The sequence below is a fragment of the Pangasianodon hypophthalmus genome, chromosome 20 (assembly GCF_027358585.1).
Source record: "Pangasianodon hypophthalmus isolate fPanHyp1 chromosome 20, fPanHyp1.pri, whole genome shotgun sequence".
Classification (NCBI taxonomy): Eukaryota; Metazoa; Chordata; class Actinopteri; order Siluriformes; family Pangasiidae; genus Pangasianodon; species Pangasianodon hypophthalmus.
The window spans coordinates 6187810-6202092 of NC_069729.1; the positions used below are offsets into that span (position 1 = coordinate 6187810).

General features: G+C 41.5%; 1 protein-coding gene across 3 annotated transcripts; it reads right to left on the reverse strand.

Annotated features, from left to right (window-relative positions):
* Nucleotides 1-572: 572 nt before the first annotated feature.
* phtf1 (putative homeodomain transcription factor 1) lies at nt 573-12471 on the reverse strand. Of its 3 annotated transcripts, XM_034314387.2 has the most exons (18): nt 12171-12471; nt 12010-12072; nt 9845-9960; nt 9716-9772; nt 9526-9595; nt 9148-9306; nt 7663-7867; nt 7241-7352; nt 6902-7081; nt 6556-6822; nt 6291-6419; nt 5361-5630; nt 4707-4838; nt 4490-4576; nt 4241-4396; nt 3778-3873; nt 2576-2701; nt 573-1783 (listed from the first exon to the last, which is right to left on the reverse strand). In XM_034314387.2, the coding sequence occupies exons 3-18, from the start codon at nt 9872-9874 to the stop codon at nt 1763-1765; spliced, it is 2097 nt and encodes a 698-aa protein (XP_034170278.1). In that variant the 5' UTR covers nt 9875-9960; nt 12010-12072; nt 12171-12471; the 3' UTR covers nt 573-1762. The 3 variants fall into 3 exon arrangements, with proteins under 3 accessions (XP_034170278.1, XP_034170279.1, XP_034170277.1); XM_034314388.2 differs by having other exon boundaries at nt 6556-6804; nt 12010-12471; XM_034314386.2 differs by having other exon boundaries at nt 12010-12471.
* Between the last annotated feature and the right edge of the window lie 1812 nt (nt 12472-14283).

The window sequence follows — 14283 nt, forward strand, 5'->3', positions numbered from 1 at the left end:
GACCTGTCAAAAAACCTAAAAAAATATAAGAACTATAAAGACTACAAAAACTGTAAGAATTATATGTAACAATAAATATAAATAACTTTAGGAATACTTGGTTGTAATTTCCACCACTGGAACAAAAAACAATTTACAGACCGCAGTTTGAGCTACACTATATGGCCAAATGTTTGTGTACACCTGACCCTTATCAAGAGTGGAAGTTATTATAACAACAAAGGGAAACTAAATCTGGATCAGGATGTTCGAAAAGCACATACGAGGTTTATGGTCAGGTGTCCACAAACTTCTGTCCATATAGTGTAATCTGTATTTGATTGTTTATTGTTCATGGTATACATTTCCACGAGCACCACAACTTCCTGAAATCAAGGTTAGGCAAAGAGGTTTTTCTGAAATCTTCACTTGCTTTGGGAGAGACTAAGGGCAAAGCCTTCTGTTGTTATTAACATCCATTTTCACTGGAGTGGTACCTTTGTACCTTTATTCAGGGGAACATAATTATAATGGAACAACCTTAAGATTCATCATTAGACTGTGTACCACTGAAGGGAACAAAAATACACCCGCATTTTTCTTTTCTTTATTTCTGACAGTTCAAGTTCCTCATTAGCTCATCAATTTACAGGAGGATCTGGATGTGAGAATCTGGATGTGAGAATCAGGTGTACAGAATTAATGTATCAATAAAAGTCAAAATTTCAAACAAGGAGAGAAGCTCTGTCATGCTGTTTTTTGTTGAATGTTAACAAAGATATTACTATCTGCTCTCTTAAAACTGAATGCTTCCAAACGTTTGGCATCTAGTGTATATAAAAGTCATTCACAGTACAAAACATAGTAGTGAAGCTGAAGAAACTATATAGTTTAAAGAGATCAGGCATAAAACAAAGAGGAAAATACTGTACAGTATTATAATCAGGTCTCAAATCTACTATGTTTAATATGAATTAAATCAAGTGCACTCACAGGGAGATAACGTAATTCTTTCATAACCCCTTAAAATGTTTTCATGTCATTCTAATTTGATTGCTTATATCCCATAAATAGCTCACATTGTGTAAGACATTCTTCATAATACAGTCATAAAGCACTTAGTGGTTTTGTGTGAAGGTGTGGTTTTCTAAGCAGGCATTATTGCTTAAAAGTAAAACCTCCAGAGAATTCAGCTCTCAGATCAAGCCAGTTTGTAGAAATACTTGTAGAAATACACAAGTGCATTAAGAATTTCCATCACATCTAGGTTTCAGTTGCAGAAATATGAACAACACTACAGTCACTGGAAATTTCAATTGTGGCTAACAACTCAAGCACTTAAAAGGTTAAAAAAACTGTAGTATATCAATCAAAACTGTAGTAAATCAATTCAATTAGTCCAAAGAGTACTCAGATCATGGATCCAGAAATAGAATACTAAGCATCGTGTAGCATGGGACACATGGAATTCTTGCTCAATGTATAGAAGCCCCTTGGAATGTGTATCTCATCGTCCATGTCCAGAAATTGGTCATTATACTAGATGTACGGAGGAAAACTCCATAAATTCTTTTTTGAAAATTTTAAAAGTGCTTCAGGTATCTGATCCATGGAAGTGAACATGATAAATGAAAGCAGCAAGAGTTAAGCTGATTCTAGATGTGAGGATTCACAGGAATGCGTAGATTTAGCCAGTAGATTTGCACACACGTATGAATGTAAGAGTGCTTGGTCCTCTAGCAGCACAGAGCACTTTCACTCCGCAGGGTTCAAGAGTGTCACATCATGGTTTGATCTTCCAGAGCTGCACAGAGACAAATATACAATGATGCACATGAAACTGTGCTCAGAGTATTTACATGGTGTCACACAGTTGTGCATGAAGGTGTAATTTAGATTCGATGGACCTCATTTACAAAAGAACCGCTATGTTCATGAAAATTCAGTCAGTTCGGAAAGACGTTCATATCCTACAAAAGTTCTTGAGTTTGTGTAAACTCACATATTAAGAGACTCACTAATGTAAATCTTGACTGATCAGCTTCATTGTATAACTGGTGAGAGTGCACTTTTATATGTATTACGCTGTCAAATCTAAAGTGCGTATTTATACGAATTGCACACAATGAAATTATTGTGAAACTTCATCATTTCATATTTAATGCCTTGAAAGAAAGCAATCAAAAACAAATCCATAAATTGAGACAAATAAGACTAGCTATTGAATTAGGACAAAATGGCACCCTATAAAAGGAGGAAGAGTTAGTGTCTGTCTATGGCTGAGCTGCATTACCAAAAGTATTAGCACACGCCACATTTAGAAGGCACTCTCTAATCATTTTGTTGTTTTCTGCTGTGTGAGTTTGTGAGCTTTGCCTTTTATGGTTTTGTAGGTGTCACTAAATATAAATCAGCTGTGAACGTGCTTGGTAATTTACGTGTGATTTTATCAACGTACGTATGCTGGTATGAAGAAAAGCAGTGTTACCTAAACTTTAGTAAATCAGGTGGGACTTTTTGAATTGGTTTTGCCTACAAAACGTTTAACAAAAGAGATTGATGCTATGTATGTTTGAGAATGTAAATGCCCACTCACTCTGATATTGAAGCCCAGCAGGTCACTAATCACAGCCGAGACAGCAGACAGGATGACCACTCTGGTAATGTTATAGATGAGGGGGTTCACCGTCAGCCCCAACAGACGAAACGGTGTGTCCAGCTCCTAAAAGATGTGGAGTGAAAATAAAGGGTTTAACATTGGCACTCAAAGTATGACCAACTTCTAAAGATATATTTATTTGTTAAAATCTACCCAGTCCACCAGACTATTTATATCGTCTTTCATAAATTGCTGTATGTTTAAATATAAGACCAAACTGACAATTTTAATAAATAACCAATGCTTTAGAAACACTTGGTAAATTTGATTTTATTATGATGTGAAAGTTTTCAGTTAAAAAATCCAGCAGATGGCGCTCCTGTTCAGTTCTGTCTCATCTCCATAGTGTACTATGACTATCAATACCAAAATAATCAAATGATCAAAACTAGAAATATAAAACTGAAAAAGACTAAGTAATTAATAAATAATTGATAAATCAAGGCTTGAAGTGTAGCCATAGGCCAGGCAAGCTTTTAAGCTCTGTAAGGAGGCTCCAAATGATGATGACTTAAATCCTTGAGACTGTCAAAATATTAAAACCTCCAAAACCCCTTTATGTGTAAAGTACAGTGATCTCTCATAAAACCCCCGCTCATCTCAGTCTTGGTAAAATGTCAGTGACTTGAACTTGATTGAGCAAATGATACTGTCAAATGAAGAGGACTTTCCTGTCAAAAAGTCAAAAAAGAAAGAGGAAACTACAAAAGGCATAGAGGAAGTAAAACAGAGATGAAGAGAATGATGGTAAGCCAAAAAGTAACGTAACAATAACAGTTTTTTTTTTAATAAGCAATCACTTACAGAAACTGATGCTAAAGTGGCTAGTTAGCAAATTATTTTAGAGTACAGGTTCCCAACCCTGGTCCTAGAGTACACATTCTGGTATTTCTGGTGCTCCGAACAAACCTGTTTCAAGTAATAAGCTCATTAATAGCCATTTCTGAGTTAAATGGAGAACCACTATTGGCCACACGATGGCAATGAACGATGGTCTGGTACAAAATGTCAGAAGGACCTTTTTTCATAGTCTCTAGATTCTAAAACCTTGCTAGCTAAGCGTGATTTCCTTTCCCGTTAGAAACAAAATTTCACCCAATGAAGGGAATCCCCAGGTGACACAGTGCCATTGAGCTTACTTTCAGTAATTTCGTGGCCAGTTTCAGCACATTGTTGACAATGCTTAGGTCATCCTTCTTCTCTGGTTTCTTTTCCATCTTCAGATACAAGTTTATCTGGAGGAGAAAGAAGAGACCAAGCAAAGAGAAATTGTTTGATTTGATGATTTACTTATCTTTAACTTCACTTCAAAGCTTTACAGTGGCAGTAATCTGGCTAGTGCGTGAGGATTGTTGATTTGTTGCTCTGTGTGTTTGTCAAGGTTTTAGTATGGTAATTTAACACAGGCACAGCCACACGCACACGCGCACACACACACACACACACACAAGGTTTCAAATAAAATCTAAAACCTGATGTATGAGACTGGTGAGTAATACAGGTTGCTACACTTGTGGTTCATGTCAACACCATGACGCTGTTTTGTAACACACTCAGTGAGGAACATAGATACAATACTTGTGTGTCTGTGTGTGTGTATACCTGTTCAGTGAGCAGCACAGAGGCGTTGCTGTACTTGTGGTTAGTCTCAGCCCCAAGCGTGGCCAGCCGCAGCAGGAAGATGAGGAGAGCGGCGCCCCACACCAGCAGCTCCCAGTTACTCTCCCATTCCAGGAACGTGTGGTGGCTGTTCAGTACCTACAACCACAAAACACAAGCCACATATAGACTGGTGTTCATGACCACATTGAGAAACCATGGTAGCTAATATCCTGTCAAATGTTGCCTGACCTGAGCACAGATGGTGAATGCAATGGACAGAGCCAGAAGAAAGATGGAAGAAACAATGACATCCACCGAGCGCTGAGGCCCCCTCCTCTGTAAAACCAACACATTTCAGGAATTTGGCAGATTTCCATTTCCATTTGCAGAACAGAATCAAAAGTTTACACAAATAATTTTCTGAATTATATTTTGTTTAAAAAAAAAAACAGCTATAGAAATGGACCTTGAGGAAAGATCGAAGTGAAAGCCACATCTTGATGTTCTGCACCTTCTTCAGTCTAAAGTGAGGGATTGCAGATTTTTTGGCTTTGCGTGCTGATGTGATGTGACTGAAGAGTTTGGCAAAGAGCAGCCTCTGTGAATGACATGACACACTCGTTTAAAACGCAGGGCACAGAAGACAGAATAGAATTCCTTAAATCCAGGGTTCCTACAAAAATTGTCCAGGGAGCTATGTCCTTGTGTATAGTAGTGAATTTACTGACCTGCCGTAAAACTCCTTCGGCAATTAATAGATCATTAATAATTATGACTTTCTATAATAAATTGTAATTGTTGAAAGATACTGTGGTATAAGAGGAACAAAAGACTTTGGGATATGCTGTTAAACCAAAATAATTAACTTCAAAAATAATCAGCTTTGTGTCATGCTGCATCACACCACCCCAGCACTGATTATTTTCCCATTACAGCACACCCCATGGTGTTTTATTCCTTACTTCCCACACTGACAAGAAGACAACTCATGCATCCCAGATATTCTGAAAGATTCCTGACTCATTAATTTCTAGAAATACTCATTTCGGGTATATATATTTTTTTTTAAATCTTTTTACACCTCAGCTGTTTGCTTGAAGAGAAAAGCAGAGCCCTGTACCTGTTTGTAAGTTCTTTCAGCGACACACATCATGAAGAAGAAGAGACCGGTGAGGAAGACTCTCTCCACAGTGGCGATAAGGAAGAATGCGAGGGAGTAGGCACTCGGCCTCCCGGCAGCCATGATGGCCAGTTCGTTGAGGGTGATGGAGTTCAGACGGGTCATATCAAGCTGCTGAGCCAATCGGAAGCAGAAAGGGAGTAGGGCCAGGGTGGCCGTAACCAGCCCACTGAAGACCAGGTAACCCATTCCCTGTTCCACCAACTTTACCTGCACAGAAAAGATGGAAAGATACAATAATAATGACAGGTAAAGGCCAATAACAAGTCAAAGACATCAATCTTCTCATCAGGGTCACGGCGGATCCAGAGCCTGTCCCGGGAACACTGGAAGACACCCTGGATGGGATGCCAGCCCCTCACAGTGGTGGTTTTCATGTAAGGAATAAAACATGATCAGGCATGCTGTTATGGGAAAATAATCAATTATGGGGCACTGTGATGCAGTCAGAAGTGAAGCGTAATTAAATAATCACCCCAAAGTTAATTCTTTTCCAATAACAGCACATCCTGAAGTGTATTATTCTTCTTAGATCACAGCAATTTGCCAACAATTACACTTTTTAATTTATTAATGAATGACGTGTCAGGCTTTTTAACCATTTATAGTTTTATTTAATACTGTGGAACGTCCACAAGACAAGTTAGTTCCTGTTATCCAGCTATAAACAGTTGTTCCCTGTTCTCCCTCTCCTTCTCCCTCTGTCTTGAAAATAATAAGACAAAAATGCAGCTTGTCATATTACTGAAACAAGAATTCCACATCAATGTTGTTACTGACCCCTTATGATGGTAGCCTTGGATTTACAGTACTTTCCACTCACAATGGAACAATGTAATGACAGAGAAAGACATGTAAGGAGGGACTCACCTGTGTGAGGATGATGCTGCTGATCTCCAGCACGGACATATCAGCCTTCTTGCACTCACCCTGCTCCCAGATAATGGCACTCACACGGTCTTTAGAAGGGTGGCAGGCTTGAAGCCATGAAAGCTGGTGCTGAAAAACAATGTAGATGCACTTACAAGCTGTCCAGCTCTTGGGTTAAATCTTTTAGACTATATAAATGTGTATCATACATACTATAAAATGCAAAAAAAAAAAAAAAAAAAAAACTTCGTCACACGGCACCGACCTGTGAGAAAGCCTTATCCTCATCACTGCTGAGGACAGTGGGAGGAGGCAGGGTGTGGTTATGGGGATGAAGCCCCTCATCCCCACTGTCATTGCTTGCTGAGGAGGCGGAGTCAGAACCCTCCAGAAACTCCTCCCACAGCATGTCATCGGAGTCAGAGGCAGGCCGAGAATCCTCAGAGGGTTGCGCAGGCTTCACTTCTGGAGGAGTTGCTGTAGCGATCATTGTCACGCCATCATCATGTGCCTGCTGTGGACCATGCACAAACTACAAAATTCCAAACAATAACTGCCTACGTACACCACACATATGGTCATCTCCACTACAGAAAATCTGTACTTCTGACCTGATGCTTTGTAGTGGCTACAGACTCTGTGGCATTCTGAAGTCTCTTCCTGAGTCCAGGAGCAGGTTTGGTCTGTTGATTTGGGATGAGTCTGTCTCTCGGTTGCCCCGCTACCTCAACTTCCTCTTCTTCACTGGAAAGCTCTTCAGAGGGCCCATCCACACGCTTCCTCGGGGAACCCTGCACCAAATAAGACCAACAGTCTATACAAGAGCATAGCAATTTATTACTATGATGCAGATAGTTTCTTTTTTATTGCCATTCCTGACCATCGGACCTTCTCAGATAAATCCTAATGAACTGCTAATTCCTCATACATTACAATAAAAGATTTGTTACCCGGCTCTTCTGTGATCTGTAGAACTGTTTGCTCTCCTTTCCGTGCCATGCCTTGAGCTCTGCTGCTCCCTTATCTCCCTGATCTGCTCTCACTTTTTTAAACTTCCTCTGTCTAGAGAAGCACAATAAATTAAACATTGTAATCGGTGGCAAATCGCTGTGGTGGAAGAGGAATAAAACTCTGCAGGACATGCAGTTATTGGAAAATAATCCACTTCCACCTCCACTTTGTGTTTCAAGTTATATAACACCACCTCATCTTTGATTATTTTCCTAGAACAGCATGTCCTGCCGTGTTTTGTGCCTAATAACATCTGTAAAGATTAATAGTTTCACAAGAAAGAGGAAGAGAAATTAAACCATAATATATTCTAATATTTAATCATCTCCTTGTTACTGTGAGCAACCCATAATCTGCTTACCTTATCTTTCGAGAAGGGCTTGTTTTCTGGGTGGTAGTGTGAGTAGTGGCCAGGCTGGACACTAGGCTGCCCTCAGAGGTCCGGCATGACTCAGTGGACACTATTTGACAGTGCACTGTTCCTAATAACATCATCAGGCACATCGGACCCAGTACCTCACTGGCTGTGGCTGCAGGCACCTCGATAAACAGCACAGCAGCCGCCACTGTTAAGGAGATAGTCACTAGTTATACATTTGAAGGCAATACGTAGAGAGGAACAGGAGGAAACTCTCCACTACCAGAACTTTTAGCACCAGATAACTGCGACTGTGCTTTTTCCACTGGCTAGTCCCATACAAAAAGTGTACGTTTTATGGCTTTTGGTACCTGCTCAAGTGCAGTACCAACAGGAACTAATGGTACATGGAAATGGAGCTAGCACCATAGTGTGGTTACACATACCAGTATCACACAATAGGACTGCACGATACTGAAGAAAAATGTGATATGTGGTACGACAGTGTGTAAGATCAATTTCAATTATATATATCTATATACACATTTTTTTTTAAAAACTGAAAATGACATAACTGCCATAAATGTTCTTTTGAGGAAAAGAAAGCATTCTCTTCTATGTGTGTCGCACCAAAACTTTGACTTTTCATAACTTTTTGAAGTATTAAAATCATTGTAATCGCTATGCATAGTGCGATATTTACATTTGCGATATTTCGATAATTTCAATATATTGTGCAGCCCTAATACATAAGCAACACCACAAATACCCCAAAACATTCTTGACAGTATGTTTTTGCCAGAAAATGAACCACTGCTGTTTTTCTCAATCTGTTCAATAAAAGTTTAAGCTCTTAAAAAGGTAGAAGCACAAGGATATTTACAGCACAAACAAAAGAGCAACAACCAGAAATACTTTGATTGTTTGGATGACTTTATGAAGGTTCATAATAACATCACTACAATATTGTTATTGTTTTCGTCAAAAATCATTCACATTAATTTCAAGTGTCACTATATCAGTCATTTCATTGTAGCCAATATAAGCTGCTTAACCTAACAGCCAACCAGACAAAGAAAAAAATGTAATTTCAATCTTTTTTTTTCTTAACAATGGCATTGTTGTGCATTAAAATGATGATAATGATGAAGCTTATAATCCCATCACTGTGACCATTCCATCCTGTTTCTCAAGTAGGTGGAAAATTAAATTGAACTGCATGTCAGCTGGTTTAGGCCACCTTTACTGTGTTTTTCTGCACTCTTACATGTTTTTGCTCCGTTTAATAAACTTATCAGAGTGATATTCTACTACCAATAGAAAAATAATACTGACAGCTCTTCCTAGTCTAACATCAGCAAGGTGGTTTAGCATCAATAATGTGATAATAATGTAATAATTTTTTAACACCACAAAGCAAGGAGGCTTCTTGTATAGTTTTGGGTGATTTGTGCTTTGTCTGACAGCACATTTAAGAAAAGTGTTTACCTTGCAAGAAGTACAGCACTAGAATCGAGGTGGCAATGCATTTGGATGTGACCTGGATCCACCACTTGAAGAAGAATGGGTAGAAGAGAACCCTGACCATGCCTTTACGGGTCAGAGCAGTCCATGGGCTTTCCGGCTTGGCCTTGCTAAACGTGGAGCCTTAAAACGAGGGAATTGTGAGTAGTGCTTACATACAAATCCTGAGTCATCAAAGAAAGTCCCTGGCATTTTCATTATTAGCAGTTTTGGGAAGAAGGTTCACTTCATTTTATCAATGAACATTATGTCCCTTGTCAACAATTCTGGGAAGAAAACAACTTGTTAGATGAGTAGGAAAGAGGAATGCACACCAGCAGACATACTGAAAAAGACACTCACCCCTCACCAGGTCAACATCTATGAGCTCGGGCTTGATGTGGCCGGTTTTCTTCGGCTTATTTCTAATGCCCTGTACAAATCCATCAGTTTTTGTTGTTATCTTTTTTTTTTATTAACACCGCATTTTAATTTCTTTTCAGAAAACATTATCTATGAACCCTATGAACTTATGCGTTAACTTTAAAAGTACCTTCAGTTCAGCCTGTTCCAGAGATTTCTCCCATATCTGCTGGTCGTAAGCTCCAATCTATGACACAAAACACGAGTATGAGGCCAGATTTCACTGCATTTTGTCAACCCAAGAAAAAGATTTGCTCACCTTTTCTTGATACCATGCTATTCTTGACATTGTTGAAATATGAAAGAACCCAGGACCTCCAGGAAGGTCATCTGACTCATCTCATACAGTAACTAATATTAGTTACAGCCCACTCCCTGAACAAAGGAGAGAGAGGAAAAGAAGAATCTGGATGTTTATTATGAAAACCAAGAAATGTTTACTGGAAGTAACAGCTGGACCATGATGGTGTCGTCTTTCTCGCAGATCAAATATGGGGGAGATGGGAAGATGGGGAGAAGGGGTGGGAAGATGGGGGGGGAGAAGGGAAGATGGGGAGAAGGGGTGGGAAGATGGGGGGGGAGAAGGGAAGATGGGGGTAAGGGGGCGGGGAGAATGGGGTGGGAAGATGGGGGGTGAGGGGGTGAGGCGGTGGGGAGAATGGGGTGGGAAGATGGGGGTAAGGGGGCGGGGAGAATGGGGTGGGAAGATGGGGGGTGAGGGGGCGGGGAGAATGGGGTGGGAAGATGGGGGGTGAGGGGGTGGGGAGAATGGGGTGGGAAGAATGGGGTGGGAAGATGGGGGGTGAGGGGGTGGGGAGAATAGGGTGGGAAGATGGGGGGTGAGGGGGTGGGGAGAATGGGGTGGGAAGATGGGGGGTGAGGGGGTGAGGGGGTGGGGAGAATGGGGTGGGAAGATGGGGGGTGAGGGGGTAGGGAGAATGGGGTGGGAGAAGGGGGTGGGGAGAATGGGGTGGGAAGAATAGGGTGGGAAGATGGGGGGTGAGGGGGTGAGGGGGTGGGGAGAATGGGGTGGGAAGATGGGGGGTGAGGGGGTAGGGAGAATGGGGTGGGGAGAATGGGGTGGGAAGATGGGGGGTGAGGGGGTGGGGAGAATGGGGTGGGAGAAGGGGGTGGGGAGAATGGGGTGGGAAGATGGGGGTAAGGGGGGGCAGAGAAGGGAAGATGGGGGGTAAGGGGAGGAGGGAAGAGAAGGGAAGATGGGGGTAAGGGGAGGGGGGGAAGAGAAGGGAAGATGGGGGTAAGGGGGGGGAAGAGAAGGGAAGATGGGGGTGATGGGGGGAGGGGGGTAAGGGGAGGGAGAGAGATGGGAAGAGGGGGGTAAGGGGAGGGGGGGAGAGATGGGAGAGATGGGAAGAGGGGGGTAAGGGGAGGGGGGGAGAGATGGGAGAGATGGGAGGGGGGGTAAGGGGAGGGGGGGAGAGATGGGAGAGATGGGAGGGGGGGTAAGGGGAGGGAGAGAGATGGGAAGAGGGGGTGATGGGGGGAGGGGGGTAAGGGGAGGGAGAGAGATGGGAAGAGGGGGTGATGGGGGGAGGGGGGTAAGGGGAGGGAGAGAGATGGGAAGAGGGGGGGTAAGGGGAGGGAGAGAGATGGGAAGAGGGGGGTGATGGGGGGAGGGGGGTAAGGGGAGGGAGAGAGATGGGAAGAGGGGGTGATGGGGGGAGGGGGGTAAGGGGAGGGAGAGAGATGGGAAGAGGGGGTGATGGGGGGAGGGGGGTAAGGGGAGGGAGAGAGATGGGAAGAGGGGGGGTAAGGGGAGGGAGAGAGATGGGAAGAGGGGGGTGATGGGGGGAGGGGGGTAAGGGGAGGGAGAGAGATGGGAAGAGGGGGGTAAGGGGAGGGGGGGAGAGAGATGGGAAGAGAGATGGGAAGAGGGGGGTTAAATGGGGAGGGGGGGGAGAGATGGGAAGAGGGGGGTAAAGGGAGGGGGGAGAGAGATGGGAAGAGGGGGGTAAGGGGAGGGGGGGAGAGAGATGGGAAGAGAGATGGGAAGAGGGGGGTTAAATGGGGAGGGGGGGAGAGATGGGAAGAGGGGGGTAAAGGGAGGGGGGGAGAGATGGGAAGAGCGGGGTAAGGGGAGGGGGGAGAGAGATGGGAAGAGGGGGGTTAAATGGGGAGGGGGGGAGAGATGGGAAGAGGGGGGTAAAGGGAGGGGGGGAGATGGGAAGAGGGGGGTAAGGGGAGGGAGAGAGATGGGAAGAGGGGGGTTAAATGGGGAGGGAGAACATTATTTTACATAGACAGCTTACATAAGAAAACAACCACCGTCCAGCTATTAAAACCAAAAACCTAACTTTTGCTTTTATTTGATTTTATTAAGAGTTATTACAACACTATTTTTGTTTCTTTGTTTGTTTAAATATTGTTTGTAACATTTCAGGCAGCCGTCTGCATTTTACTTACCTGGCTTTCCGAGCAAAGCGTTGCATGACGACAGTGCTGTTAGCTCACTCGCTAATGAGGAAGCTTATCAGGAAAGCATTCACAAAATAAAGTCAGTTGGAACCCAAAAACCGGTGCATATTTATGTGTATTTTTTTAAATGAAAAATAAATTTTGAGTACTCAGCTCGAAGGCTGTGCGTTGTTATTGTTTTCAGCTGTTTATTTCAACAGCAGTTGAGAAACAGACCACGGAAAAAAGTTACTCAAAAATAACTAAGCTGCTAGCAAAAAAAAAAAAAAAAAAAGAAACACCTCCTGGCTACGTTGCTATGACAACAGGCAGCCGTACTGCAATACTATTCAAAACAGTATACAACATTGTGTGCAGTGAAAATGTTCTGTAACTGTCCAAAACATTACTAATCCAAAAAGTTCTAGTTCAAAATAAACTTCAGCCAGTTATCCTGGTATGAGTGAAGCCTGCTACAACAGTGTGAAGCCAGCCTTTTCCAAAGTAAAAGAACAGCTTACACATACACTGTATTGTATTGCAAATGTAACCCTGTTTCCTCATTTTACACTTCTCAACCACATAAAAATGCAAGTATACACAGGCACAAGATGCATTTAAAACACACCTATACAAATCTGATTGCTCAAACTACTTTAGTGACTTCGAAACTGTGTTTACACCTGACCATTTCATATCTGGATTGCATCCTCATCAGCTTTTAGCCATATGCAGTCAGATGTGTCTGTATGATTAGTGTATCGCATGTAATTTGGAGAGACATGCCTTCACATTTTTATAACATATAGCTAAAATTCACTACAGACCTTCTAAAACGGTTCAAGAGAAATGTGTTTTAAATAGATCTTGGTGCATTTACACTTGCATCACTGATGTGAATAGTACGTCTGGATATAATCGTTATACTCAAGACACAGAAAGCTTAAAACAGGGGTTTTATAGTTCTAATCAATGTATGTTGGGTCCATTTACACTTTTTTTTATATGGATAATCCTTATTTGGATATTTATCCAGATTCTTAAGGTGCATAAATTTAAGAGGCCTAATGTAAACAGGGTCTGAGACACATTTATCTGTGCTATACAAGTGTAAAATCAAGTCAGAATGCACAAGGTCCATGATGAAAATTAAAAAAGGCACCCAAAAATATTCAAATTTTTCAAGTGGTAACCGTTAACCACATTATACAGCTGAAAATGAGGAACAATACAAATGTTAGCAGTCAAATGCATAAAGCTGATTTGCATATTAAAGCCTAATACTCGGATTTCAGTCTGATTTCAGTGATGTATGTGCTCAAAATGTTGTCAAGATATAATCCAAATATGTGAATAAAATATATGAAACTTCTGGTGTAAACAGGTCTCCAGAACTTGTAAAGTGATGAGTGAACAAACTGAAATGTTATATTAAATGTAATATGTGTTACTGAGTGGTGCATTTACAGTTACTGTTTTTTATGTATATAATCTCTATCAGGATATAATCCAGATAATCAAGACACATGAAACAAGGCCTTAGTCATGAAGGATTTAAAATATTCATTTAAAAAATAGTGTTTAAGTGAAGGAATTGAGTCGCCATTTAATTCTTTTCAATCTGCGCACTAAAACAAGCAGTCAGTTGAATAAATTTAAGTAGAATAGCAAAGCTGTCTCCAAATTATTTGAATAATGCAGTTTTCACTTTGTTGTACCGTTCTTGCTATCAGAGAAGACGATTTGCAAAAATAATCAAGGAAGGGGAAGCAAAGGGATGGCACTTTCACTGATGGTGAATCAGATGATTCAGAAAGTTTAATTAAGAACTGAATCTGTAAAGTGACTAACATTACTATAATGTCTAATAAAAGATTGCTTATGTGAACTACCAGATATCTTCCAGCCCTGAAAAGCCTCAAGCGCACATTGTACTGATATTTTTAATTATGTGTGTGTATGTGTGTGTATGTATTCACAGATGCACATTAGACAGTATATGACTCACACGGATGTATTAAAAGCTGTCACTCTGGCTGTAATCCCAGTGAAAAGATTTTTCAGGAACATTTCATGGAATGCCACTCAGGTATTATGTCCCACCAGCAAAACATCCAGTGTCAATGTCCAGTTTAGCTGGATGTACAGTATGTTTGTATAGTGTGTGTGGCATAATGATTTTCAAACATGTAATATGATATAGAGTCAAACAGTACATGAATTAATACTAACTCAGAGAAGAAGTGGTGTGTAAACCCTTGAATCATTTTTGACAGCGTTAGA